The 9,810-nt window shown below is 41.2% G+C and overlaps 1 protein-coding gene and 1 long non-coding RNA gene across 2 annotated transcripts; both read right to left on the reverse strand.

The window, feature by feature from the left end:
* Nucleotides 1–2,568: 2,568 nt before the first annotated feature.
* On the reverse strand, nucleotides 2,569–4,475 carry LOC120690827. Its single transcript, XR_005681965.1, has 2 exons — nucleotides 4,116–4,475; nucleotides 2,569–2,960 (listed from the first exon to the last, which is right to left on the reverse strand). It is a non-coding gene; the product is annotated as an uncharacterized LOC120690827 (long non-coding RNA).
* Nucleotides 4,476–4,763: 288 nt separating this feature from the next.
* Nucleotides 4,764–9,213, reverse strand: LOC120690826 (DNA-directed RNA polymerases II, IV and V subunit 11-like). The gene is made up of 6 exons (XM_039973662.1): nucleotides 8,977–9,213; nucleotides 8,419–8,506; nucleotides 7,885–7,974; nucleotides 7,726–7,804; nucleotides 7,541–7,636; nucleotides 4,764–5,287 (listed from the first exon to the last, which is right to left on the reverse strand). Exons 2-6 carry the CDS (start codon nucleotides 8,469–8,471, stop codon nucleotides 5,243–5,245), a joined length of 363 nt encoding a protein of 120 aa, XP_039829596.1. The 5' UTR covers nucleotides 8,472–8,506; nucleotides 8,977–9,213; the 3' UTR covers nucleotides 4,764–5,242.
* Nucleotides 9,214–9,810: the final 597 nt, after the last annotated feature.

Below are 9,810 nucleotides of genomic sequence, written 5' to 3' on the forward strand. Positions count from 1 at the left end.
GGAGGCTCCTATTAAACCCTGGGACATGAGCCTTGAAGAATGCGATCGGATAACTCAAGAAAGAGTTAAAGAGCACTTCAAGCCGAAGCCAAAGCCGGAGCCCGAGAAAGTGATAAATCCGATAGATTTGAAATTTTTTAAGGGAATGTGCGAAGCAAATAAGAGAAAATTCATTCCGAGAGACCCCCCTTCAGACTACGAACGCACAATTATCAAAACTACTGAGAAAAAGAAGAGACAATCAAAGTCGTCGTCGTCCGACGTTCCACAGCTCGGAGCCCAAAAGAAACAATCAATAGAGCCTCTCGTAGTGGGACAGACGACGCAAGAACAAGACTTTGTTACATTTCTGAAAGAATCAAACCTGACGGCCGCTCAGATTGCAGGGGGAGAAGATATTCCAAAGGCCGATGTGGTCGTCAAATGGACGTTTGAGATCGGCAAAACTCTTGTACCCCCGAAGTAGTGTCTGTGCTTCCAACGCAAATGTATAAGCTGCACCAGCACTACATGCGTGCGATGGCCGATTGCATCTTCATGCAGGGTGCAAAGATTAAAGATGACGATTTCTTACGGGGGGAGGCCATTATATGGATAAACTGGGAAGAAATTTACCAACTATTCCATCAGGAGGCCCTCGATATCTCTATGGTCGGCTTGTGGGTTCTGTAAGTATTTTACTCTCCTTACGTATTGTTTTGCATGATCTCAACATACTGATCTCTTGATTTATTCGGTATCATGTAGAATGGAGATACATACTTGCAGAAGAAAGGGATACTCTCACCTCGGCTTCATCGACCCAATTACTTGTAATTGGAGGCTTCTACGTGACAATCCCGATAACATATTCCAAAACTTGTTCAAGTACATAAGCGTTCATCACAACAAGCAAATGATATTGTTTCCTTACAACTTTGCGTGAGTGATTCCTTCCGTCTAACTCTTTCTATTCTATAATCGAATTGTTTAAACCTTAACTACCAAGAACTGCCTCCGTATAATCTTGCAGTGAACACTTTGTCCTAATTGTCATAATTCCCGAGAAGAGCCTACTCGTGGTTATGGACTCATTGAGGAGACCTCCAGAACAATACGAAAATCTTCTTAACATGATGAAAAAGTAATTCTACCACTACTCCGTCCATGACCGATAATTTGAATCACTTTGTTACTTGACTATAATTGTTCTAATCATGCACAGGGTTTGGAAAGAATTCGCTAAAAATCATCCAGGCAAATTTGACAAGAAATTGAAGATCAAGACAGATTTTCCGGTACGCGCTTGGATGATTCGTTGCACGATTCATTAGTTTTATTATATATTCATGTAAATACCTGATAATTTCTTCTCTCTTAAAGTGTATGAGGCAGAAACCAGGCACTGTATTGTGCGCATACTATGTATGCGAGAACATCCATGGTCTGGTAGGTCCTCCAAAGGGCTGGACAGATTGGGAGGAGGAAGCAAGTAAAAAAACTTGTTAATATTTGAACTCGTATTTTAATTAGTCCAAATTAATTATCCCCTTTTTCCATAGGTCGGGGAGATGCGCGATAAACTCATACCGGAGGAAAAGATTATGGCGATTCAAGAACAATTCTCCGGATTTATTGTTGAGCAAGCCCTCGATCCAAAAGGCGAATTCTACTATGATGGAATATCTAATATTGACAATCACAGCAAATATGACAATATACACGTATATATGTAATTAAGAACGAATATAACTATGTAAAAATATATGTGTGTCTATGTATTAAATTTCTATTTATGAGTATGTATGTATGTATTAAATTTCCAAAAGGCGAATTCTACTATGTAATTAAGAACGAATATACCTATGCAAATATGATGGAGTATATATGTATTATATATATAAGCACTCCAATAATATATATGTGTATATATATATTTATATAATATTGGTCCTATACATTTTCATATGTAAAGGAATTCACATGTATAGATATGTGTATACATATATATATAAGTGAATTAATTTATATATGAAAACTATCTAGGACAAATATTATATAAGTAACTATATATATATGTATATATTAGTGGAGATCATACACACTGAATTCCAATACATAAGTTTAATTGAAATGCAAAAGTATAATTGAAATAGAAAAAGAATTGAGAAAAGAAAAACATGAAAAAAAAGAGACCTTTTGTCCCGGTTGGTAACACCAACCGGGACAAAAGGGTGCGCCAGCCACGTGGGCGCTGGCTGCACCTTTTGTCCCGGTTGCCACACCCGGGACAAAAGGGCACCCCCTTTTGTCCCGGACAGGCGTTCCCGGTTGGGAAACCGGGACAACAGTGGTTTCCCAACCGGGACAAATCAACGTTTTTGTAGTAGTGACTACCGGCTACCGTTGTGTACAAAATCTTTTATAAAACATTAAATACGACTTTGCGCAAAAGTTGCAACATCAAACTATAAGAGCATGCATAAGATTTCGACATAAAGAACATGAATCAGTAGCCATATCAAAGTTTCTTATTGCATCAGATCACACAATCAGACCTTTTTATCTTTGGCCTGCATAGAAGAGACATTCAGATCAAACATGAGATGGATTTGTCAATGCAATTGCTTACAGTTGGTTAGTTGCCGACTAACCTAATAGACAGATTCACGACAAAACAACAGCAGGCAACCAGCACATATCAGTGAATCAACACCTCAAACTGGTCCAGTGTAATAGACAGATTGCTACAGGTAGCAATTGCAAACTAGTAACAGGCAGTTACACAGTGAACCCCAATCCTCCCTAGCAAAAGCACAACTCTACAGCAGTTTTATTTTCAGTTCATCATGGCAGGAGCAAAGTCAAGCACCAACTGCCATTTATTACATCACGGAGAAGAATTACTACATCTAGCATGGCACCAGGGTGTCTGGGCTTCACTGGAGTTCCTTGAGGAAGTAGGTGTGGTCAACCAGAACCTATAATGTCAAGGATAAAATGTGTCACAAATATTTTCGTTTGAAATATATTTGAACCAATATGTGCATTATCCAGATCCAATTATCTGAATAGCTATGATATGGCCATGAAAAGTTTGAGCATTGCACATCCTTTAAACAATGATTTGCCTCTGTTTTCTTTTCTATAAACAGATCCATGCATTATCACTTTACATGCATAAATTGAATTGACTGTTCATTTGCTTACTAATGGTGTTTCATTTGGTCACTCTGCCCTTTCTCAGTCAACTGTTCAGACTGGAATTGTGTCTTAATTAACTCTCAAGAGATAAGAGGAGGGCCATAAAAGAGCCATAATAAACTAATCAGATTGCTTACCAATGGCTTCAATTTCACATTAAGATTCTACTGTTTCTCAGGTACAATCAGAGATACAAGTTTGTCCCCTCTAGTAACCAAGAAATGCTAGCTACGCGCCTATACCAAGTTCAATGACAGCCATCAAGTTCTTGTCAGATTTGTCTTACTCAGAGTTTGAAACATTCTACTGTATGATCTAAATACTAACAATCAGTAGCCAATCATTCACATAAAAAAAGAAGCATCTCATGGATGATGCATCGGCAATTGCATAGATGCACAGAATAGCAACTTTGATTATCTTTTGTTTAGGTTTAAGACAGCGAGTTCATTCCTTGCTGGCCCAATAGGTGGCATCCAAGAAAAGAGGTCAATTGGAACACTAACATTTAGTATATTAGCTAGCTGCAGGAATGAATGAGGACTCTCAAACATGAAGGTGAGATAATTACTGTGATAACTGTACAGAAAGCTGTGAGTGCAGGCAACATCACACTATAGTCATGAACACTACAGAAATCACACTATATATAACTCCCAGGACTGCACATATTTTTACCAGAACTGCAACCTATATATAGCTCCCAGAACTGCACATATTTTTACCATGAACACTATATACTGCAATCTAAATTTGCACATGGGAAGATTAATGGCACAACAGAAACAAACATTTTTGAGTGCTGAACAGGCAGCAGCAGGTGTCTCCAATCCAATTAACATGGTAGCGATAAATTGGAAATCAAACTGCAGCCAGCGACCGGGCACAAGAAGCAAGGAATCCGTGGAACATGAGCAAGCCGGCTAGCATACCATCGAGACAAGGACCGAATCCAAGAAGAGACTGGCGGATCTGCGTTGTCCTCCACGCCGCGCCAGCCTAGAGGGCGGGGTAACGGCGATGCCCCCGACGAGGTAGGACGGGCCTGGCTCGACGCCTAGGCTGTCGGTGGAGGCGGGGGCCGCGGGAGGACGGCCGGCACCCAGCGAGTCAGCAACGGACGGGTGGGGGAGGACTCGCCGCGCGTAGTACAAAGGACGAGCGCCGCCAGATGGATGGAGGAGCAGGACGACGAAGGAATTGGAGGCAGCTGCATGGATGGAAGGCGGGGTAAGGTCCGCCGCACGGACGGGAGAGGAAGCATGGGTCGAACCACTCGACCCTTTGGTTCGATGGCTTCTGATCCACTGAACCTAATCAACTTCGTGGGTCAGAGGAGAGGCCCAACAGGGTCGTTTTTATGGGCCGGTTCGCCAAACCACTGGGCCGAACCGCACCACCCCCATCAGGAGACCGAATCCAGGGGAGAAGGGCGGAGTCCAGATCTGAAACCTCGTTCATTCCGACGAGACAGATCGGACGTGACGACGTTCACCAAGAGAGGAAGAAACGTGACGGCGTGGAACCAGAAGAAACCGTTGGGAATGTCACAGACTGCTGCTGCGAAAGTACACGACCTGTAAAATTCCTTTTGCAGGTTTATCACATTCACCGGCACTGCTACTATTATTTACCACATTTATTTACCATGACACAGAATTAAGATGAAATTGGCACGAGCATGATGGTTCGGACACAGGTTCAACAACAGACAAGGCGCTGACGGCAGATTACCATTGGTTCCCATTGAGAACACAGAACATTGAGAACACAGAACATGGGGTGACGGCAGATTAACCACGCTGTCCTGTGGACTCTTGGCACAGGTTCAACAACAGAGAAGGCGCTGACTGGTAGTTCAGGGATCAGTCTGGAATCATGTTGCAAACTTACACGATCCTTAAGCATTTCGTCTCAAGGCGAGTCGTGCGCCGGTTGTTCCGGGATCATCAGTCTTACATCATGCTCACAATCCTTGTGTGATTGTTTCAAGGCGGCTCGTGCCTCCGAGAAAACTAACACGCGGAGTTTTTAAGGTCAGATCTCCAGCACCATGGTTTTAGAACCCCTGCTTGGCCCTTTCCTCGTACCTGGTCTTCTCATCCTGAAAACACAACACTCAGAATGTCAGTTCCATATAGGTATGATCCGACTCAACATATAGCTATCGTGACACCTTGAAAGTGAGACCCGGATGTCTTCAAAAGGAATATGCATTGCCAAAAGCAATTTCGAATGGAACTTCCAAAGACACGAAACGGAGAATTGCGCTGATACAGTAATTTTTAGCATGACACAGCAGACCTAATTTGCTAAATCCTAGAATCAGGTGCCACATGGCATTGTACAAAGGCAAGCAATTTGATGCAGCTTCAGCCTTCAGGTAGTCAGCAAGCATCAGGTAGACATACAGAGATCTAGGTAACTCCTACTAGTAGCTTCAGCCTTCAGGTTTAATGAACAGGAATATACTTTGCTAAAGTTCTGAAGAGTAATGTGACATCAAAGTTCAAAAGTTCCAACTCAACATATAGGTATGATCCGAGTCAACATATAGGTACCGTATACCTTGAATATGCATTGCCAAAAGCAATTTCGAATTAAACTTCTAAAGACACGAATCAGAGAACAGTGCTGATACAGTAATTTTTAGCATGACACAGACCTAATTTGCTAAATCCTAGCATCAATTGTCACATAGTTTTGTACAAAGGCAAACAATTAAATGCACAACACAAAAAGATAATCAGCAAGCATCAGGTAGACATACAAAGATCTAGGTAACTCCGACTAGTAGCTTCAGCCTTCAGGTTTAACGAACAGGAATATACTTTGCTAAAGTTCTGAAGAGTAATGATATCAAAATTCAAAAGGTCCAACTTTCAACATCAAGTTCAAATTCCCATAGTCTGTTACTTATAAGTTTCTGTACAAGGTAAAATGCTGGATGCATAAAAAACAGAACATACAAGACATGCACCTATGGTCTACACTTCCTAATGTTTTTGTGACTTTGTGTTATTATGTGCTTCAACGCTAACAAGCAAATGAATGCTAGGACACGTCATACTTCAGTCATCTACATCTTGAAAACAGAAAGGTAAATAATTCCTCAAAAATAATGAACACTTCACAAATACTTCAAAATGGCAAAGCTGCATCAAATTTATATCAAATCAATTATTTTCTACTCCCTTATCAATTACTCTTAACAAAAAGGTATTCTCAAACGAACTTTCCCCACACACTCTGACTTGCTATACAACATGAGTTCATGACTTAAGGGAAACTAAAATTTCACTTATATTATATGCAATTGCCAAATGTCATGCCATGCAACTGGGAAGAACTAGCTATCACAAACCCTTGCATAGTGAAACCAGTGAAGATTCTTTTTCCTAGTGTTACAATTACTAACTTAAAACCTGTACATGAGTAGCATGGGAAGGTGAGGAAATGAGATAATCCTTCCAAAAGACAAAGAATGCCAGAATGACTTAAGGCTACAAAAAGATTTCGAAGGTAGAATGATATTAAAATTTTAGCGAATGCAAGCACATGACATAAGCATGTGTCATCACCCATCAAAGACAAATTTTGGCACTTCTTTATATCATAAAGCAAAATACGTGGGTTCCGTGATGCTCTCAATAGCAGTATTGTTAAGAGGACAACATGGGATAGGAGTATGCAGTCAAAATATGAGGAATGTATAGGCCCAAATCATTTCTTTAGTACATCAAGCAAGTATTTGGTGAAAGTGGATATTTATAGCATGTAAAGTATCAACAGATCTGAATCCAATATCATTGTGGCTTCTAAGTTCAGTATTGCAATCTCAAATGGGTGGGTAAAAGAGAGTGCATTCATATTTACTCCCTCCGTTCCAAATTATAAGTCATTCCAGGAATCTTGGAGAGTCAAACCATCTTAATGTTTGAACAAAATTATAGAGCGAAACATAAAGATTTATGACATCAAATAGGTATACTATGAAAATATAACTAACAAAAAATCTAATGATACTTAATTGGTATCGTAAATGTTATTATCTTATTGTATAAATTTGGTCAAACTTGAAAAAGTTTGACTCTCCAAGATTCTTGGAATGACTTATAATTTGGAACGGAGGGAGTATTAAGCTTACCAGATCAAAAAAAAAAAACACATCTGAAATCTCATAATCAATGTACCAAAGAATTCCCCATCAAGATGTAATAGCAACAGAAACAGGAGGCACTTTCTTTTATATAGTACAGATCAAGGTAAATTGTTCTTCTCATTTTTGTTCCTTACTAATCCATGACATGCAGCAAATCACTGCAAAAGTAATTGAGAGCTTGAGTCAGAAACAGACCTCAAAAGCTAGCTTAAGGTACTCGAGCTCCTTGTCTAGATCATTGATAGCCTGCGTGTAGGCCTGTGTCGGGGAAGACTGGCTCGTAGTATGGATCTGTCCACACAATAAAAATAAGAGATAAAGCTGAATAAACCTTGACTGAAGAAAAGAATTAGAAAAAAAAACAGAATTTGTGTCATTACTCTAACAATAATCTTGTACTGAAGAGGGTGAGGGAGCTTATATCCAGCGAAGAGCACATTTGGGTCCCTGTGCAGCTGCCTGCAGAATATCACTCCATATGGGCATCATAAAACATAAAAGAAGAGGACAAGACATGCTAAAAGAATTATTGTACTTACATGCGAACGATGTTGCCAATGGTGTGGTCCTCACGCTCAATGGTGAAGGATGCAGCATTCACAATCTTGGTATCCCTCTCATATGACACCCTGCACAGATGGTTCTCAGTACCACAACCACACCCTACAAATAATTCTGCGATGATAAAGGGCAACTACACCCAATTGAACCCCTAGCTTTAATAGACTGCAAGCAAGGGAACCAAGGGGCAAACATAAAACTTTCAGAACTTTACAGTGCCAAATGAATCACTTTACATAGACCAGCGGAAATGGCTACTGGCATCAGCAAGTGCTGCAGCATTGCCTAAAATATGCCTATCGTCAAACATTCAGAACATTACGGTTTATGTCAAATGAATCATTTGACAGACTGGTGGAAATGACTACTAGCATAAACGAATGCAGTAGCATTGCCTGAAACATGCACCTCACTACTTTCTACCAAAACTACTAAACAAGCCATACCCAAGGATCACAAAGCTCAATCAAAACCAAGTGAGGTGGTTGGGTGGAGACTGGGGAAGGACTCACTTCTTGGTGCCCTCAGGCACAACAAAGCGCTCGTAGCGATCTGGGGCATTCATCTCCGGTTAACTCCTGGCACCTCCTGCTTCAATCACTGCAAGCGTGGTCCATCAGACCACAGAGAAAAAAGGGTACAATATCAGCAATCAGACTCTGGTTCCAAAATTGGTTGAGTGCACCCAACACGGAATGAAATAGAACCAATCAGATTTCACAATTTTGACAGCGTTGGCATGTCAGAGACGAATTCATTGGTGGAAAAAAAACATAGTTAGGGTTCAGTTAAACCTCCTAGAACGAGTTCACTAGCATTCCCATGTTGGAAATAGCTCGTATTAGGGCAACTCCAATGGAACTCACAAATTTGAGCCCCTATTCCTCTAAATGAGCTCTCATCCAGATTCCAGCCTCCTATTTCCCTTCCCACTCCAACCGAACTCTCATATACCTCCCTATATCTTCACTAACTCTTTTTCTATTGGCGAGCACGCGCAACTCGGATTTGAGGGGCGGAGGAGGAGGGGGAGATTCTTGGAACAGTCCAACCAAGCTAGGGTTCCTTACCAGCGAGGAGAGAAGCAATCGGTCTGGACCCGGGATGGATCAGCACTCCACGCCAGGCAGCGGCCGGGGGCTGTGACGCCGACCGGAGAACGGGGAAGGAGAGGGGGATGAGCTTCAGGGTTGGCGGGGCCGTCAGCCGTGCCTGGGGAGAGACGGTGGTCGGTGGAGGAGAGGACGGGAGACGACGGAGGGAACGGGCTGGACCTGCGTGCGATCTTCGGGCCAAGGTGAAGTAATCCTCCTCTCCCAAGCCCAAAAGGGCCTAGTTTTAGAATTTGGGGATTGCAAAAAAAAAGTAATCGAGTATGCAGTATATAAAAAAAAGTTTGTTGAAATCACGTGAGGAAATGGAAGCGAACCGGCTTGAAAACATTCGTACTCCCTACTTTTCTCCATTTGCTTTCTCCTAAATTTTGTCTAAAGTTATGTAACAACGGCGATCTAAGTAATATACTACCATCTATTGTTGATCCCGGCATAGCCATCCTGCAATTTTTGAAATCCCGTACTAAATCATAGTAAAAAAGTTAAGATAATTTGAAACATGAAACTTTAATTTATAATAATATTATATTGCCAATTGTGTCTGAATTGTACCGATGGGTGTATCACTATATATTTATTACTAGAGAAAAAGTTCGTACGTTGCTATGGTGAACATAAATTATAATATTTTATATTTTTTTATTGCAGCACCTGTTATCGAGTGGAGCGGCAAGATAGGCAATTTGCAATGCCGCAACCGGCACAATATCGACAGTGAGCCGCTTTTTGTCCTTTGGGACTCTCTCAATCCAGTATCTCACGGTCTCACCTTAACAAATCTGATGGCAT

Source organism: Panicum virgatum, chromosome 9N (assembly GCF_016808335.1).
Source record: "Panicum virgatum strain AP13 chromosome 9N, P.virgatum_v5, whole genome shotgun sequence".
NCBI classification, from domain to species: domain Eukaryota; kingdom Viridiplantae; phylum Streptophyta; class Magnoliopsida; order Poales; family Poaceae; genus Panicum; species Panicum virgatum.